Genomic DNA, 20,491 nt, shown 5'->3' on the forward strand with positions numbered 1-20,491 from the left:
TGGCAGAAACCGCCAACACAGAGAGACAGTTTAACACTCCGACCGCCATGGCGGTAGAAACAAACAGCGGTGGTAACTGCCAACAGACAGGCGGAAGACATTGTACAGCCCACTGTATTACAAGGCATCAATCCGCCAGCTTTTCCGGGGAGGTACCAACGCCATCAAAAGCACGGCGGAAACAGTACTTGGAATGGAAACAACTCACCTCTCGACACCCAACGAGGAACCAGGACGCAATGGAGCCCAAGTTACAGGTGCTACCAATCTTGGTTTACCTCCTCTTCTACCAGGAACAAAGACGGCGGCGACGACCATGGTGAGTACTGCACCTACCACACAGGGGAATGGGGGGAGGAAAAAGAGTGACACACACATGCAACACGCAACACCCCCACCCACAACACCATACACACAAATACATGCATCAAAATTACATATACACCCCGTAATCCTCTGGAAGAACGCAAGGACAAAATGAAATGATTGTAACAAGTGTAATCATCCAAAGTCCATATAGGGAAACAGGTCTGTAACAGATCAGTATATACAAATATGTACAGCAACTACACAAGTCCGGATAGTGTTCCATTCATTGTCCGTGGACCAGTGGTCCCAAAATGCATGGGCGAAGCCCACACATGATACCTGCCTCAAAACAGAGAGAACACTGCAGGGGCATCAGGTCGAAAAAAAACAGGCACCTCAAGGGGAAGGGGAGGGGGCACCTCAGCCAGATGATGGGACGACGCCACTGTCCACGAGGGGGCTCCATGCCCACTGTTTGCTCCTGGGGAGTGCAAAGCCACAGTCTCTCAAGTGGATGTATCTCTCCACTGGTTCTGGAGGGGGCTTTGTGCCTAGAGTGCTTCATCCTGCCAAGGACTGGGGTAGTGGTGCCGTTCTCCACTGGTTCTGGAGGGGGCTTTGTGCCCAGAGTGCTTCATCCTGCCAAGGACTGGGGTAGTGGTGCTGTTCTCCACTGGTTCTGGAGGGGGCTTTGTGCCCAGAGTGCTTCATCCTGCCAAGGTCTGGGGTAGTGGATCCTGTTCTCCACTGGTTCTGGAGGGGGCTTTGTGCCCAGAGTGCTTCATCCTGCCAAGGACTGGGGTAGTGGATGCTGTCCTCCACATGGTGTGTGGCAGTTCCCATTCCCGCACCTGGGTGTCAGAGCCACGAGATTTCCTGGGAACAGGTAGCATGATACTCCATGTAGGCAGAGACACACTCCACCCTGCCAACTGCTGGTACTGCCAGTGCTGGTTGCAGTGCCTCATGTACTCTGTGCAGGGTCCAGGACATCTCCTGCAGCCTCAGCCGACTGCCGACTGGGGATGATGTTCATGTCAGCTGTGGTGGCACTGTCTGAGCACGTCGCGGGGCAGGTGGCGGTGGTTGCGGCGATGTCAGCGGCGGAGATGCATGTGTCAGCACCTGTGGAGGGAGACACCAGGACGTCTCCTGCAGCCTCGGACGGCTGCCCACTGGGGATGATGCTGGGGACTGTAGCAGAGGCAGCAGACGTGCATGGAGGGCACGCAGGTGGTCGTGCAGGTGGCGGTGCAGGTTGCTGTTCTGTCTTGCAGAAGGGGTGTCACCAGTCCCTCACCTGGAGGCTCCGTGCCCTGAGCTGACTTCCCTTTAGCCTTGTGTCCTTTCCCCACCTTGGAAGTCGCTGCTGGGACCTTGGCACTGTTCTCTTTTGTCTTGGAGGAGGCCTTGCTGGGTGGTTGGTGCGGCTTTTCCCTACAGCATGTTGTCCCCTTCTTCACCTTGGCAGGTGGCAAAATAGGGTGATCCTTGGCCTCACTAGGTGGCACACTGGCAGCCCTGATGGTTGCGGCCTGCAATGTTACTGGACTTGCAGAGACCACAGTGCTCGAGGATTTCGTGGCTGAGGTGCTGGGCTGGGATCTGGACATCCTGGCCCTAGGGGAAGGACGGGGAGAGGTGTAGAGAAGAGGTCAATGTTAGCGAGGAAAAGTTTTTTAGATACACTGGGACGGGAAGGTGGAGGGGGTTTGGGAGTGGAGGAAGAGGTAGTGGTTATAGGAGGTGTACGTCTGCTGAGTTTGGGTGACGGTGCATGGGCTGGAGGCTGTTGTGAGGTGGATGGCTGTTGAGTGGGTGTGTGCATGCATTTATGTACTTTGGGAGGAGGGCTCACAGACACACTGGTAGAGGACACAGGGGACGTGTGAATGGTAGTGGGGGTGGTGAATGCACATGAGCGGTGTGTGGTGATGGGCGTGCTGGTGATGGAGGTAGTGGCTGAGGATGTAGTGCATTCAGGTGTGAGTGGAGATGACACTGGGAGGGAGGAGGAGGACGTGGAGGAGGGGGACACAGTGGAGGCAGTGGATGTTGGTGTGTCTGCATGGGGATGGTGCTTGTGTGAGTGCCTGTGGGATGTGTGGTGCTTATGTTTGCCATGTCCACTCTTGTGTGTTGATGAGTGTGCATGCTGGTCTGATGGTGTGCTTGGGATAGGCTGAGGTAGAGGGGATTGGGTCTGGGTAGTGGAAGTTGTAGGGGGGAGGCTGGACACAGGGACAATGGCTGCCATCAGTGCTGAGGCCAGAGCCTGAAAATGCTCTCTGTTGGGCTGCCACGCCAGAATGAATGCCCTCTAGTTATGCATTTGTTTGCTGCAAATGCCTCTCGACACCCTGGATGGCATTCCAAATAGTTGATTGACAAACAGTGTGGGACCTCAGGAGGTCAATAGCGTCCTCACTGAGGGCAGCAGGGCTGACTGGGGCCGGACCTAAGGTAACTGGGGCGAAGTAGATGCCTACCGCCCTGGATGAGCGGGCACTTGAGACTCTATGAGGGTCTGCTAGGAGGGCGGTGCTGGTAGGGGGGGTGGCGGCTGTACCTGTTGATGCAGTGGGCACAGAGGTGCCCGCCACCACAAGGGAGCTCCCATCAGAGGAGTCGCCGCTGTCACTGGTGTCTCCTCCTGTCCCCGTCGTGGAGCTCCCCTCGCCCTCCGTCCCACTGGTGCCTTCAGACTCAGTACATTCACCCTCCAGGGTGGCAGCTCCCTCCTGCTCCGGTGCCAATGCTCCTCCGCCAGATGATGCTAATGCACACAAGAACAGGGTGACAAAACAAAAAGGGGAGGAAAGACAGAAGAGACACATGCTCAATGCCAGCAACAACACCACACCTTTGGCGGACACAACACACAGGGAGCAGCCCTATGAACTAGGCCATGCACTAACAGTTCAGGGTAAAATCAGATGCCCATAGGGGACTGTTCCTAGACCCATTTGATGCACACCTAGGACCCACAGGAGCCTGACTAGGTGTAGAGGGCCGCTAACACTTTTGGGGATGGACTGGCACTGAGCCTGCCTAACAATGGATCTAGCCTGGCACATTTGCCCTGGCCAAGGGGAACCCACAGCCCACTTCCCACACCCAGAAACCTCATAAAGCGCGCAGAGTTAGCTGCATGAGACTGTACTCACCCCCTTGTGGCTGCTGTGATGCCCTTAAGCGCCCATCCAACTCCGGATATGGAAAATTAGATGCCCATGGGGGACTGTGCCTAGACCCATTTGATGCACACCTAGAACCCACAGGAACCTGACTAGGTGTAGAGGGCCGCTAACACTTTTGGGGATGGACTGGCACTGAGCCTGCCTAACAATGGATCTAGCCTGGCACATTTGCCCTGGCCAAGGGGAACCCACAGCCCACTTCCCACACCCAGAAACCTCATAAAGCGCGCAAAGTTAGCTGCATGAGACTGTACTCACCCCCTTGTGGCTGCTGTGATGCCCTCAAGCGCCCATCCAACTCCGGATATGCATCCGCCAGGATCCAGTACATCAGGGGGGTCATGGTGCAACGGGCACCCCTTCCACGTTGGGAGGCGATCACCAGCTGGGCCTCCGCCGTCTTCTTGGTCCAGCTGCACAGGTCCTCCCATCTTTTGCAGCAGTGGGTGCTCCGTCTATGGTAGACCCCCATGGTCCGCACTTCCTTGGCGATGGCACGCCAAATACCCTTCTTCTGGTGGATGCTGACCTAGAGGAAAAGTAAAGTAAGAATGGATTTTACTCCTCCGTCCGGTTCATCTTACTCATTGGCCACAACCTCCCACCCTGGCCCAAAAACACATACACTGACCATCCTCACATGCTGGCCCCTGCCCACCCCCCACCTGTATCTTCCATCGACGCCACTCCATACATTCATGTACCATCCATCATGCTCACAGTGTACTCACCTGTTTGTCTGGTGGACCGTAGAGTAGGGTGTAGTGGGGTAGGACCCCAGCCACCAGGTTGTCCAACTCCTCCACGGTGAAGGCAGGGGCCCTTTCTCCAGACACTGTAGCAATTGTTGCTTCCAGACTCAGGTCACAGCAGCACTTGCAGCGTAGGTCCTCTGCTGTTGAAGGTCAGGTATCAAGTGAGTGAACAGAGAGAAAATGGCGGTCACGTCCGCTGCGGTGCGCACCGTCACCGCCGGCGTACATCGTCATTGGCTCCTGGAACCCATAGGGTCCAATGATAACCAATGCTGAATTGCGCAGCGGTCTTCGTCCGCCTACCGCGACGCTGCACAACGTTACCTCATTTCCCCTTGTCCCTCCTTACAGGTCAAGCAACCGCCATTTCAGGGGGCCACGTTGCATGGCACCTAACTGCGTCACAGCACTTTTGGGCAGGTAAACGGACGTACAGCGCAAACCACCGATTACATCACAATTGTTCTAAACACCCTTGTGAAACCTATGTGGTGTATGACCCTCTGCTCAACCTTCTCCTCCATAGGGCACGTCAGCTGGGGCAGATGATGAGATGGCGTCATCCTTCGATATACAGACCGCTGGTGGACCTGTCAACAATGGAAGACAGACATCATTATCACCTACAGACTTGATTGTGCCACAATCCATGAACTGTGTGCCCAGTTGGAGCCAGACCTGATGTCAGCTATCCGCCATCCCACAGGAATCCCCCCTCTAGTACAGGTCCTGTCAGTACCCCATTTCCTGGCCAGTGGGTCCTTTCAAACAACTGTGGCCATGGCATCAGGGATGTCACAGCCAATGTTCTCTAACATGTTGTCCAGAATGTTGTCTGCCCTGCTGAAATACATGCGCAGCTACATCGTATTCCCACAGGTGGAGGATTTGCCCACAGTGAAAGGTGACTTCAATTCCCTGGGACATATCCCCAACATCATTGGTGCAATTGATGGTACACATGTGGCATTTGTCCCACCCCGCAGGAATGAACAGGTGTACAGAAACCGCAAAAGCTACCATTCGATGAATGTGCAGATGGTGTGTTTGGCAGACCAGTACATCTCCCATGTGAATGCCAAGTATCCTAGCTCTGTGCAGGACGCTTACATTTTGAGGAATAGCAGCATCCCGTATGGAGGCACCATGTGTGGCTAGTAGGTGAGCCCAAGGTCCCAACACAGTTTACATAGGTGTCTGGGTATGGGAGAGTCCCTTAGGGTTGGTGTACGTCTAACAGTTGTCCCTCGATATTTGAAGGTGACCCTCGTTACCCCAACCTCTCATGGCTAATGACCCCAGTGAGGAATCCCAGGACAAGGGCAGAGGAACGCTACAATGAGGCACATGGGCGAACTAGGAGGATAATTGAGTGTACTTTTGGCCTCCTGAAGGCCAGGTTCCGGTATCTCCATCTGACAGGTGGATCCCTATACTACTCACCGAAGAAGGTGTGCCAGATAATCGTGGCATGCTGTATGTTGCACAACCTGGCTTTGCAACGCCAGGTGCCTTTGCTGCAGGAGGATAGGCCTGATGTTGGTCTTGTGGCAGCTGTGGAGCCTGTGGACAGTGAAGAAGGAGGAGGCAGAAGAAGATAAAGACAACCGAAACAACATCATCATGCAATACTTCCAGTGAGACACAGGTAAGAGACTGGCACTGCTCCTCTCATATCATAGTACTGTAGGACATTGCATGATTCTGCCTTTTTACCTCTGTGTATGGACCCTGACAGTTCACTTTGGCTTTCCATTTTACAGATCTGGGTACCAATTTCTGCCTTCTGCTATGTTTACTGCTGCCCAACAATGGAAAAAACATTGGAATGTGGAAATGAACATTGACATTGCTATTTTTCAGATAGGTTACAATTACACATTTGTGAAAGTACAGACTGACTCCAGACTGATTTGTGATTCAATGGTGTTTATTTCTGTGCTAATAAGTGGAGGGGGCTGTGCAGTGGGCTGGGGTGATGGTGGAGGAACGTCCATGGTGGAGTCCAGTCTATTGGTATCACAGGTGCATTGTCCAAGGGGGCATAGGAAGTGGAGTAATGGCAGTTCAAGGTGGACAGGGTAACATAGTGGGACAGAAGGGTGACAATCAGGAGAGTGTTATTTCCTGGCGGGGTCTTGGCAATGTTCTGTCTTGTTCCTGGATCTCAGGGACCGTTTGTGGGCTGGTTCTCCTTCTGCAGGGGGTGGGATGCTAGTGGCCTGTTGGTCCTGTGGCGGGACCTCCTGTCCACTAGCGCCGGCAGGGGTGGAGGGCTGTTCATCTTTCAGGCTAGTGTCAGGGGCCCGTTGGTGTGCCACTGTGTCCCTCTTGGTGTTGGCCATGTCTGCCAGCACCCCTGCAATGGTGACCAGGGTGTTGTTAATGGACTTCAAGTCCTCTCTGATTCCCAGGTAGTGTTCCTCCTGCAGCCGCTGGGTCTCCTGAAACTTGGCCAGTACCCTGCCCATGGTCTCCTGGGAATGGTGGTATGCTCCCATGATGTTGGAGAGTGCCTCATGGAGAGTGGGTTCCCTGGGCCTGTCTTCCCCCTGTCGCACAGCAGTCCTCCCAGCTTCCCTGTTATCTTGTGCCTCTGTCCCCTGAACCGTGTGCCCACTGCCACTGACCCCAGGCCTCGGATTGTCGGGTTGGTGGGTTTGCCTGGGGTCCCTGTATTGGTGGACACACTGCTGTTTGACGTGTCCCGGGGACAGAGGGATGGGCCCGCTGGGTGGGTGCTGTGGTGGTGTTTCCTGAGAGGGGAGGTTCAGTGGTGGTTTGGGACAGTGGCAGGGGAACCGACTGTCCCGAGGTCCCAGATGGGCCGGGCTGGTCATCTTGATCCAGGCGTGCAGAGCTGCTGTTGTCACTGTGGGCATGCAGGCCTTAGTTTTGGGATGTGTGGATTGTGACAGTAGGTTATCAGTGGGGTGTTGGGGTGATGGGTGTGAGGGTTGGGCTAGGTGTTTGTGATAGCATGCAGGTGGGGGGGGGATATAATAGTAAAGATATGCATTACCAGAGTCCAGTCCTCCTGCTACTCCTGCGAGGCCCTCAGGATGCATGATCGCCAAGACTTGCTCCTCCCATGTTGTAAGTTGTAGGGGAGGAGGTGGGGGTCCACCGCCAGTCCTCTGTACTGCTACCTGGTATCTGGATACCACGGAACGCACCTTCCCGTGTAGGTCGTTCCACCTCTTCCTGATGTCATCCCGTGTTCTTGGATGCTGTCCCACTGTGTTGACCCTGTCGACAATTCTCCGCCATAGCTCCATCTTCCTTGCAATGGATATCTACTGCACCTGTGATCCGAATAGCTGTGGCTCTACCCGGATGATTTCCTCCACCATGACCCTGAGCTCCTCCTCAGAAAACCTGGGGTGTCTTTGAGGTGCCATTATGTGGTGTGGGTGATGTGTGAGGTACTGTTTGTTGTGCTGTGTGATGTGTTGTGTTGGTGTGTGGTGTATGAGTTGCGTGGATGTTGTATAAGTGATGGTGTTGTGTGCCTGTGAATGCTGGGGTTGTGTTTGCTATTCTCTTTCTCTCTCTGCTTCTTCCAAGAAAATCATTGTAAGGGGTTGTGGGTAATGTGGGTGGGTGTTTTATAGTGCTGTGGGTGTGGTGTGTGTATGTGTATCAGGTGTGTGTATTTTGAATTGTCCAATGTGGTTGTGTTTTGTAAATGTGTGTGTATTTTGAGCGCAGCGGTGTGTACCGCCAATGGATTATCGCAGTTGAATGACCGCCGCGTTGATTCGTGGTTCGTGATAGTGTGGGCGTAGTTCTGTTTGCGTGACAGTGTAGGTTTTGCTATCGCCAGTTTATCACTGACCTTTGGTGTGGCGGACTTGTGTGGGTGTCTGTATTGTGGCGGATTACAAGATGTGGGTCGTAATACCTGTAGCGGATTTCCGCCGCGGCCACGGTATCTCGACAGCCGTCAGCATGGCGGTAAGCGGGATTTACCGCCAGGGTTGTAATGAGGGCCTTCATTTTTTATCTCAAGTACTAGCATTTTGAGAGCTACAGCCAAGTCGAGGTAATGGTCGTGGATTAAGTAATATTCAAGGAAGATGTCATCACTAAGGTCAGTTTGAAGGGGATACACATACACTATGTCATTAAATCCCCAAATGATATTAGCTACTTATCGTTTGGACGAGAAGATACGGATGCATAATGATTTCACAGAAAGGAAAACAACAGCGTGAAAAGAATGGTGCAATAGTGAAGGTAGCAAGTAAAAGGTCATGAGAAATCACTGCTTCCGGTTGCAGCAGCATAAGAAGGACGAGTAAGTAAAAACCAACCTGAAGCACTACATTTGTGCACACTCCTGTGTCCGGGTTATATTCAGGCTTGGGAAACGTGATGTTTGCTTGGTTAAATGTCCCATCTATCGATGTCACAAAAATGGACTGGACGGTTACCGGAATCTGCAAAGCAATCAAAACGTTTATGGTTTTTTTTTTTCCCAATTTTCCCAAAAATTAAAATTTGGGGAACAGATTATGTTTTAGGCATCCATTGGCCCATAAGTACAGTATCCATTTTAGGACATCCTCATTCCTCACTCTTCATCCCTACTGCTCATCCCTGCTTCTCATCCATCATCCCTACTTCTCATCCATCATATATTATCCCTACTTCTCATCCATCATCCCTACTTCTCTTCCATCATCCCTACTTCTCATCCCTGCGTCTCATCCCTGCTTCTTATCAATCGTCCCTACTTCTCATCCATCATCCCTGATTCTCTTCCATCATCCCTACTTCTCATCCATCATACATCATCCCTACTTCTCATCCATCATACATCATCCCTACTTCTCATCCATCATACATCATCCCTACTTCTCATCCATCATACATCATCCCTACTTCTCATCCATCATACATCATCCTTACTTCTCATCCATCATACATCATCCTTACTTCTCATCCATCATACATCACCCCTGCTTCTCATCCATCACCCCTGCTTCTCATCCATCATCCCTGCTTCTCTTCTATCATCCCTGCTTCTCTTCTATCATCCCTACTCCTCATCCCTGCTTCTCATCCATCATCCCTACTTCTCATCCATCATCCATCATCCCTACTTCTCATCCATCATCCCTACTTCTCATCCATCATCCATCATCCCTACTTCTCATCCATCATCCCTACTTCTCATCCCTGCTTCTCATCCCTATTTCGCATCCATCATTCCTACTTCTCATGCCTCAACCATCATCCCTACTCCTCATTCCTCAGTCATACCAACACATTTTCAGTTTATGAAACACACCTTCACACTGATTGGTTAGGAACAGCCAATCAGAGTTATGAGAGAGAGCTTCATTCTTACATTTCTGCTGGTTTGGGAAATAGGAGGAGCCCACTGCTAGGGCCATAAATCAGCTCTTGGAGAAAGGGGTATACAGTTCATGGAAAATCTTTCTGGTTTCAGAAAAGAAAAAACAACAGCTCTCAGAGATAAAAGCAGCCTCAGATGTAAACATGTTATTTGTTACAAATAAAAAGCAGGCTCAGATTTAAACATTTCTATTTGTTACAAATAAAAATGAAACCAGAAAAGGTTTGGATGAATTGGATTGCACTGTCACCAGAATTGATTTTAAACATTTTGTTTCTACATATGAAACTGAAACCAGAAAGGTTTTGGTTGAACTGTAGATGACTTGTATAACCCTTTCTCCAAGAGCTGATTTATGGCCAAGGCTGTGTGCTCCTTGTATTTCCCAAACCAGCAGAGCTTTCTGCAGAGGCCTGTGCAAACAGAAAAACACTGAGTTAAATAAAATGAAATATTGTGCAGCCTTGAATTCACTGGATACAAACACACAGTTGCATTTCCTCTCCTCCCCCTTCACCCACCATGTGCAATGAGGAGGCTATTTTTCACTGAAATAGAATGCAGCTCTCTCTCTCATAACTCTGATTGGCTGTTCCCAACCAATCAGTGTGAAGGTGTGTTTCACAAAACTGAAATTGTGTTGTTATGACTGAGGGATGAGGAATGAGGAGTAGAGATGATGGCTGAGGCATGAGAAGTAGGAATGATGGAAGATGGATGAGAAGTAGGGATGAGAAGCAGGGATGAGGGATGAGAATCAGGGATGATGGAAGAGAAGTAGGGATGATGGAAGAAATGTAGGGATGAGAAGCAGGGATGAGAAGTAGGGATGATGGATGAGAAGCAGGGATGATGGATGAGAAGTAGGGATGATGGATGAGAAGTGAGAAGTAGGGATGATGTATGATGGATGAGAAGCAGGGATGGTGGATGAGAAGCAGGGATGATGGAAGAGAAGCAGGGATGATGGATGATAAGTAGGGATGATATATGATGGATGAGAAGTAGGGATGATGGATGAGAAGCAGGGATGAGACGCAGGGATGAGAAGTAGGGATGATGGATGAGAAGTAGGGATGATATATGATGATGAGAAGTAGGGATAATGGAAGAGAAGTAGGGATGATGTATGATGGATGTGAAGTAGGGATTATGGATGAGAAGCAGGGTTGAGAAGTAGGGATCAGGAGTGAGGAATGAGGATGTCCTAAAATGGATGCTGTATGTAAGGTCTCTTTTTGTCGACAACAGCAGACCACTATAGATTCTCGATCATGAATATGAACTGAAGAATATTAATAGCCAATGAAAAGAAAACGCGCCTCATGCCGAGTTGTCCCGTAAAATGACAACACTAACGCACGCCCAGGGAATTAACAGTACTGCAATGTATGTGTTTTCCCCAGAACCGTGTTCCCACGTCATCATGAGTTGTGAATGGGGGTAACGCGGAGATAGCCAACTGTGTTCCCCTGAACTGAGTTGAAAATATGACTTTAATTCCCTGACAAAATTTGAGGAGGAGAAACTGCAATGGTCAGTGCGAGATTACCAGACAAACTGTAAATTCTCTTGGGGATTACAGGGGTACTAAGGGTGTGTAGGTAACCAGTCCTTATTTTATTTAAGCTTACTTTTCACTGTTTCATGTTCACTGGTTATCTTCCCTCTCTTCCGTTCCCTCGTGTCCTCTGCTCTGAAGCAGACAACATGAGAGAACGGGAATCTCCCTTCTTTCTGCTCTCCCATTCCCTTTATCCTAGCCTGGACTCCCTCTCTCATTCTGCCTCCTTCCTGCTCTCGCCCCTCGGCGCACGGACACAGCCTCTAGGTCACAGGAGTGCTAAACGGGCAAGCCCGACATTGTCAACACACACACTCCATCTGCCCTCCTTCCGGCTAACAGTCATCTCTCCATCTCTATTATTCCCCCTTTTCAGTTGCGGTGCCTTCTCTGCATTAAACAAGAATAAGCACTAAACAAGCAACCAAAATTACAGGAAAACGCATGCGTAAAACATGTTGGTTTTACATCACGAGAAAATTAAAGTTGAAGAAAAGAATAAAGATACTTACCGTTTGACTTGAATTCGGAGCCTAGACAAATACAAACATTTTAAACATAATTTACTGTATGACATAACATTTTCACTATCGTTTAAAGAATTGATAAACTGGCAAATTATGCTACTAAAAAAGCGCTAGCTTGCTAGAAGTTAACCATCCATTTTGAAGCCAACACGTTGATATTTGAACTCCAGTCATTTCAGCAATAAGATGACTAACATAATCATAAACTCCCAAACGATTTCATTAATATGAGGAAACAAGATGACCAATCCTTAGACATACATAAAACTTGTATTTAATGCTAAAACAGTTTGACTAATTGTAAACTTTAATAACGACTCGTAGTTTTACTATTTTTCTTTTTTTAACAGAATATCTTGTATTTGTACATTGTTTAAAATAGTCCATAATGTAAAATGACTATCATAATCATAAACTCCCAAACGATTTTATTAATATGAGGAAACAAGATAAACAATCCTTAGACATACACAAAACTTGTATTTAATACTAAAACAGTTTGACTAATTGTAAACATTAATAACGACTCGTAGTTTTACCATTTTTCTGTTTTTAACAGAATATCTTGTATTTTTACATTGTTTATAATGGCCCATAACGTAAGAGTTTAACAATTCTGTGTAAACTTTTACATATCCCAGGGCTATTCAAGTGGACGAGCAAGGGATACTGTGGAATCTAAGGATTGCTTGGCTACAATGACAACAAAAAGGTGCAACTAGCCATATAGAAGACATAGGGCCCGATGTAAATTTAGGCAGTCAGGCTGTCCTCTGCTAAGGAGATGGAGCATTTCACTCTGTCGCCCTAGCGGAGGAGTCGACAGAAAAACTTAGAAATTCCCTTTGACCTGACAGACATTTCTAGCTTTCACAGGATCCGCCATCAAGATGGTTCCTGTGGATGCATTGTAACTTTGACGTATGGCTCCGTCAAACATGACGGAGCCATAGGGCAAAATTACAAAGTTTTTTTTATTTTCAAAAACAAATCTCCAAAGTGGGATTCAGTTTTAAAAAATAAAAATAAAAACATGATCCTCTTGCAATGGAAGTAATCTGCCTTGGCGTAGGGGGTTATTTTTGTGTTTTTACTGCCCTTTATGCTATTTGATGAGCAGTAAAAAAAAAAAAAAAACAGCTATATGTCCACCCATCTAAATTGGATTGACTGACATATAGCCAATTCTCCAGCAGCCCCTACTCTGTCGGGCCTTCAGAGAAGTTTTGCCACAGCGGAGATGGTAGTCTCAGCTGTCGCCAAACTATGGTCTGCCAACTTTTACATTTCGCAGACAGACCATTATTTTGGAGGGAAGGGTACTCCGTTGCTGTTGCTATGGAGTACCCTTTCCACTAACATATAACTGCTGGGATAAATGAAGCAGGGTTGATGACACAGATAACAGCATTGACATATTGGACTGTAGAGTGCTGGTGATAGAGAAGGCCACGAAAGAGGATGATGACACAGCCCAGATGTGCTAGAGAAGTGAGGAGTGTGATTGGTCCTCAATACCACGTCTTGCATTGAAGGCTGAACAGTTGGAAAACAAGGCAAAGTCTGCAAGGATCTGAATCCTGGAGTTATGTATTCGTCTGGAGGTTGGAGACCAACAAGGCGAGCAGCACAGCTTTCTTAGTTCAGTAGTAGACAGTGTTGAGGTGTATATAGTGACACTGTTAAGTCTACCCATCAAGGGTCCTCAGCTTCAGGAGGTGGGCTAGGACACTGTATGACAGAAATGAATGACCAATAAGAATGGGAGATAAGGGCCACAGCCCGGAAGAAAAAAATGATGTTGGGTTGGCTCGAAGGTTCCCATTTTTCTAGAACAGAGCTAGGTGACCCTAACATGGCAACAGAACTTCTGGATTAAAAAAATGTAGTTAAGTATCCTTCATGTTAAGGCTTCCCTTGTTCTCGGCAAAGCTTAGAATCTGACAAAAGAGGAAATACATTCTTATTTATGCAACCTGAGGCAGCAAAGATTTTTTTTTTTTTACACTAGCGTGAAGGGCAGGTTGGGATGGTCATCTTTTTGTAGGAACTTAAAAGACGGTAAATGGCGATCTGATCTCATCGCCATTCCACAGCTGAGAGAGAGAAAACCGAACATTTCATGGTACACTCAATGGAATATTGTTTGTGCCTCATTATGTAAATAAACGTGCACAGGCCACTGTCACATTGAGTTCCTTTGGGTCCGATCTCGCTCCCTTTACCCACCAATCTTTCCTACATGGGTGAATACTAACTTGTGTGAGTTATGGTCGTTAAGAGATAGACAGGAAAGTTTGAGTGAATACATTGCAGCTATGGCAAAAGTTACATTTTACTAAAATTATAGTCTGATGGTTCAATAAAAAAAGATTTAAATCTAAAAGGAAAAGATTTAGGGACTGATTACAACTTTGACGGAGGGGGCTGATCCGTCCCAAATGTGACGGATATCCTGCCCACCGTATTATGAGTTCCATAGGATATAATGGACTCGTAATACAGCGGGTGGGATATCTGTCGCATTTGGGACGGATTAATCCCCTCCGCCAAAGTTGTAATCAGGCCCTATATGTTTAGTCTTCCGGATGCAAACTACGTAGGCCAAGGGGTGTGCTATAACTGGTATGTACAAGTAGCAATACACAACTGATGTCAAGAAATGAAAGCTGTACAGCATACCTGTGGGTCAGCGTTATGAAATTCATGACGTGTATTACTTGCCCAAGGAGAAGTGGGCCGATAAATAGGGATATTATTATCAAAGTATACTGAGTATGTACTGCTGTTGTCCAAGTTTATGTCACCTAGGCATTCACCCACACGTTGTTCTACAAACCTGTGGAAAATGTATATGGCTTTCAAAACAGGATGGACAAGTCCAACAAGGGGAGGTGTATACTCTGTTATTTTCTTATTTGGAACTTTACTAGATGGACAATGCACTTCAAATAAAGGATCTTAATTAGTCAACGTGGAACTATTATTTTTAAACACCTCTTTATTAAGAAAGAAGAGATAGGACATTGGTTCAGAGAATGAATAATGTGAAATACTCAGTTACTGTTCCTATTTCATAAGCCAATATTCTACTAATCTAAACCCCACTTCAATCACAAATATGTTTTTTTTTTAACGTTCAGGATGCACTATGGGCGAAATAACCTACACACTTTCCTCTTTAATTTGGCGAGGGAAAGAAATTGGTAGAGGAATAAGAAAGGAAAGGAGTGTGTACATCTTCCTACCAATGAATGATATGTGTTGAACCAGAGAATAACCTTAAACAGAACGTTTTACAAGTACAGAAGTCATTTGGGTATACTAATCCCTGGAACCTAGAGACACCTTTACAAGTTTCCTAAGAATTAGGGACACCGACAATGGATCAAAAACACATTATCACCTCCTCGTTGTTTAAATCTGCACTCCCGATCTTTTGCAAACCTAGGATTCCATTTGCAGATTAACACGCTCGTTTAAGATTGATTGCATTACTTACCTCCCCATTTAAAAGTCCCAACTAAAATGAGGCATAAGAACCCTTCCTCCTCAATAAAACATTTTTCTTCTTTAAGGCATCTGCTTTCAATACCTGATCTTGGGCATCTACCATCCTCAATGCCACTATCACATTGAGACTGCCCTTACTTCACCACATAGCTGTTTAGAGGCTAATGGTTAGGTTATCACAATTTTCTCTGAAAAAATCTGTTTAAGATCTAGCACGAGTTTCCAGAAAAAACATGTATCAAGTCCATCAATGCCTGACCCTTACAGAGTACAAGAATGCCAATGATGCAGATGTCGGCCACAGATTCCACATTTTCAACCTCTCTGTTCTAGGGTCCCTCTACATTACAGAGGTGATGGTGTGCTGCTGGAAAGTTGAAATCCTCTTGTTTGTTTCTACCACTTCTGCTGTTGGTCTGGCTTCTTGAGTTGTCCAGCCACCCAGAGGTTCTCTTTGTGCCCTGTTTGGCCAATTGAAACTCTGATCATAAACATTTAATTTTGCACTCTTGCTGTCACTTTCTCTTTAATGATCTGAGCTTTAGTTTAGAGATTGTTTAGTGAATCCATAAAGCTCCCTCTTCAACAGATGTCAATTCTCATGGAAATACCTGGTAGCTTGCTTGTGAATCATGGTGCTTGAAGAACTCTGGTCTTTCAACATGTTCTTCTCCTTATGTTTCTCGTTGGGAAGCATCAAGTCAACTAAAGAAGTGCCCAATTAGGTGGGAAAGATTATAACACTAGCAGACGCAATAAGGAGCAGGGAGAGCCCCAGGATTCTTTCCCAGGCTTGAGATTTCAGCCTTTGCTATCACAGTCTATAGGGCCTTTGAAGCTGAGAGACCAGCAACTCTATCAATATGATGTGAGGCCACTAACTGTTTCTCTACTGAAAACAACCCACAATGCTTGAGGTGTGCTCAGCCCCAGACATTATTTTGTCCCTCAACAATGAGAAAAGAAACAAACCAGTCATCACACCCTTTGATGCCCCACAATCATTTTCTTAAATGAAACTCTGCCTCTATGGTGTGTATATAGCAGACTAGTACCCTGGAACTTGCAGTGCTAGTCCTATCTGCGACATGCCAACGTTGCAATATTTATTTTTATTGTGGTCACAGAAGGAGGCACAGAACACCAAATCAGACGCAATCTTAGTGTCCATGCTCCTCTCGCAGAATGTACCTCAGTGGGTGCTACATGCTCCCCTATTAAGTCTCAGCCACCTGAAAACTATTTTAGAACTCAATCGCCAGGGCTGAGGGAAGGAACTGAATATGAAGCTTCACAAAACTGCACCCTTCTTGGAGTTCTTTCTGTTTTCATCTTTTGCTTAATAGTTTTGTTTTGTTTGCACAGCCCTCTGCACATTATTTGCATTCATGTGCATATAAAATATTTGTAGTGTCATTAGCCAAAAAATCCATAAAGGCAATGGAGAAGAATACTGGATAATGGTATTAGTATTTTCACTTGTCTGTAGCTCAAACACATGCCCTCTTCTGGTCTCTTCACACTGTTTGCTCGCTTGTTTGTACAGATCACATGATTAATCACTGGGTACAGGGGTACAAATCTGGGCCACCTTTCTGAAATCTCGTCCATGAGGTTTGAGAATATGGGGGAGGTTTCCGTATCATTGGTACGGTTAGGTCTATTCTAGATAGGCGCCTGGAAGATAAAGACATTGGTTGGGTGGATAACAAAAGCCTACCTGAATATGCAACTCTATTACATGCGCTTATGTAGGATGACAGACTGGGCAATTCCATCAAGTGTGTTTTGAAGGCATCAAAGATCCACCACCTTAATGATTTTTGCTCCACACTCCTTGTGGTTACGTTTCGTTTGGATGGTCAGCCTTTTGTCTACAGATCTCATGAATCACTTAAGGAAGATGCTTTGGTTTTGTCCTGAGGACATCTGAATTACTAAATCAAATGATCAAATGGCAGTTAATGAATTTCATTTTGCCATCTCTTTTGTATTGAAAGTAAAAAATGTGATCAAAGCTACTTTATAAAAATAAAGAGTGCAATTCCTCACAACAAAATATTTGTCCCCTTGAGAAACACTAAACTGATCTTATGAGTGTGCTAGCTGGAGAGAGCTGTGTTCTTTAGTGGAGGGCATACATTCTAAACTTTAAGAAAGGATCCCTTTACCTTAAATGAACAAGAACATTTTCCTATATAATGGAATAAGCCAAACTTTAACTCTGCTCAAAGAATAACGCAAGTCAGAAAACAAAAACACTATATATAAAGTCCCTTGTGGGAGTGTATCAAAAGAAACAAAACTCAAATGTGCCTCACAACATTTGCTCTGTTTGAAAGAACCTACCTCACAAATTTCTTGTATCCAAAATAAAGAGTCACAAAAACGCTATAAATTAGAATCCAGACTCAAGTGTCCTCTTTGTTTTCCCAAATCTATTTCCTAAATTTCTCTTACACAGTTTGGCTCCTTCTCACCATCAGAGGTGCTAATGGCCCTCAATGCAGCAAGACACTCTACATCACCAATGGACACGACACTTGTCCAGCATCAATATCAATCCATCAACCTAATGACTAGCTGGCCGTGCTAAGCCTCATGATAGCAACAAATCCTTCCAGGAGACACTACTACCACTATGCCTCCACCGAGTCCACAACAATGGTTCAGCTTTTGCATGTGTTCGAATGCCTCCTCAATCAGCATACATTTTTTTTTAAATATTTTTTTTTAGAAACCTTGCAAGCATTAATCAGCATAAATCTTGAGCACTAAATAGGTGTACAACCTCGATACAAGAACGAAGATGTGCAGCTTTGGGAGTTTGTGGAGGGTACAAAACCAAATAAGCTCAAAGACCTCAATCAATGACAGCCACGATACAGATTCATATGGATTTTTCAGCAGCTTTTAACAGAGTGAATGCAGAGTTACTTCCTAATCAAATCAGAGATTGGTTGGTGTGTGTCTTCTAACCTCATGTGACTTAAAGCATTTTTGATGGATCGTGACTAGACGGCTGTATTCCCATTGCTCTTTAGTACTTGCATACACCAACCTTTACGGGTCATGCAGTATTTCACTACAGAATACCAATTACATTCTAAAGACACACAGCTTCCTCTTAAAGCCAAGCTCTTTAGAAGATTACAAGTGCTCTCACAGCCACAGTGGCTCCCTACATATTTCACTGCCCCCAAGCCATTCAGAGATAGATATCTGATAAACAAGCTCACCCTTCATTTAGGATAACATGGGAATTCTCGAATTTAGCCACCCGTGCGAAGCTGACAAAAGGTCTCACACCTATAGTGAACTTGAGATCACATGAACCAACTAGCGAATCTCTTAAACAACTATTCTGGCTCCCAAATGAGGCACGCATATAGTTTAATTGCATCAGTCTAACCGATAAAGCCTTACATGGAAAAAGCCACACCAATCTCAAATGAAGAACCAATAAATATGTACAATACAGAAACTTAAGTGCCCTAATTCTGCCCCCCCAGTCATCCCAAGACTGGGAAACTATTGTAGCTTCTCTGTGATCCCAGTGACCAGATGAAAATGTTTGCAGAAAGTATACCTATAATTCAGAAAAATAACGGAGACACCTTGAGTGGGTCAGGATGCCCCTCACCTCCTATCGCTCTCCAATCCCTGAAAAATTATTAAATAAAAGTATAATACCTTCTGCACATCTGCATGTATGTTTTATTCCCTTTTGGTTTTTCCTATCCAGCAGTTATACATTTTTTTTACCCATAACCAGATATTTCATGCCTGTAGACAAACATATTTTGTTAAAGTGACTTTCAGAATGTTTTTTAAATTCACCTCAATGCAAGTAGGTAATGTGAATCTGCACCTGCCTTTTTCTGGCATGTTTAAAGAACAAAAAAAAGTTAAATGTAGCTTGGTGATAGTTTAGGAAACTGTATGCACTGGAATTATGTTTTTTAATCAAGTAAATGTTGGATTTCATTATCACCTACAGACCAAAGTATCACATTTTGAAGCCGTGTCCGTGAAAAGTGGAGTCTCCTTGGTTTGCCTCCGAACTACGCTCCGTTTGGCAATTATTCCTTCGCGTCTTACCGTTTGATAGGCCATTGTGCTGGTATCCAAGTTAAATAAATCAGGCAAGGCGTGTATTTCCTCTTTAAATGGATTCATTTTGTTTTCAATCTCAGGCAATCATTGGAAAAGCTGCCCTTAGAGCGCATATAATGGCAGACATCCAGGAAGGTCCAGGGCCTATTGATTGCTGGCTATTGGAGTATTACTATCACGTTTATTTTGATTGATGGCTTTGCTGCCTGTTGCTGAACACCGTGGGGCTGATAGAGTTTTCAGGTTACTTAGGTCCCAGTATAGAAATAATATGACACAAATGACTTTTCCACTGTAATATTACATGTGGAAATACGTGTTTATTACGTTGAAGAAGCGGTGAAGTTGACAAAGTTAGATTAAAGTTGACAAATACTTTTAAAGTAGCTTATATAGTATATAGAAATTCCCAAGTAAAGGTGCTACTATCACCTTGTGTTCGAACACGCTGTAATAAAACACACTTAGCTCCCACTCTTTTTATTAGTTGGGAAAGTGTGCGTTTATAAGTTTCTAAACATTCTATGATGGTGTCAACGGTTTTGAAGTGATACTGTTGAGCACTGTAAAATGGCTCTGTATGACGGTTGGAGTGTTGGAATTTAATGGTGGGGTTGATGTTTTTGTTATAAATTATGTTGGTGTATGGATAAATACTAATTGTGTTGGTGTAGACCTGATGTGTGAGAAAACAATGATCGCTATGTCACCCCTGTTATTACTTGAATAATCTTACAATATGATCGTATTTGAGCCAATCGTTTAAAATATTTGTAAGCATGGAGGTCTTGCAGTCAACAACGTAAAACCTTGGTAGATGTTTTCTGTGTGGGTGTATAACTATTGTTTTGGCATATGATGGTGTGTGCTGCTTTATTATGGTGTTTATGTACTATTGTATGTGTCTGCATATAGGAAAGAATGTGTGTTGTGGGTGAAGGTTGGGGGGGTGTTTGGTTAGTTGTTGATTGTCAAATAGACATATGTTTCTGGTTGTGGGTGTATGAACATAACTCGGAGGTTTTGCTATAGGGTGTGAGTGGTCATAGACAGGTGTATCGGTGCACATATAATAATACTTCAGAAGTCATACAGGATGATGGCTGTAGGACTGTGGCTGTGTTGTCATATGGTGTTGGGTA

At 45.8% G+C, this 20,491-nt stretch overlaps 1 protein-coding gene across 5 annotated transcripts in view; it reads right to left on the minus strand.

Moving 5' to 3' along the window:
- The window catches only part of TCTN1 (tectonic family member 1), a 275,107-nt gene that overhangs the window by 83,043 nt on the left and 171,573 nt on the right, over positions 1–20,491 (minus strand). For all 5 annotated transcript variants that reach the window (XM_069214867.1, XM_069214866.1, XM_069214868.1 and 2 more), the window contains exons 7-8: positions 11,706–11,726; positions 8,581–8,706 (exon numbers count right to left, since the gene is read on the minus strand). In XM_069214867.1, the coding sequence (XP_069070968.1) occupies positions 8,581–8,706; positions 11,706–11,726 (147 nt within the window). The remainder of the gene's footprint in view (positions 1–8,580; positions 8,707–11,705; positions 11,727–20,491) is intronic.

Source organism: Pleurodeles waltl, chromosome 11 (genome assembly GCF_031143425.1).
Source record: "Pleurodeles waltl isolate 20211129_DDA chromosome 11, aPleWal1.hap1.20221129, whole genome shotgun sequence".
NCBI lineage: Eukaryota > Metazoa > Chordata > Amphibia > Caudata > Salamandridae > Pleurodeles > Pleurodeles waltl.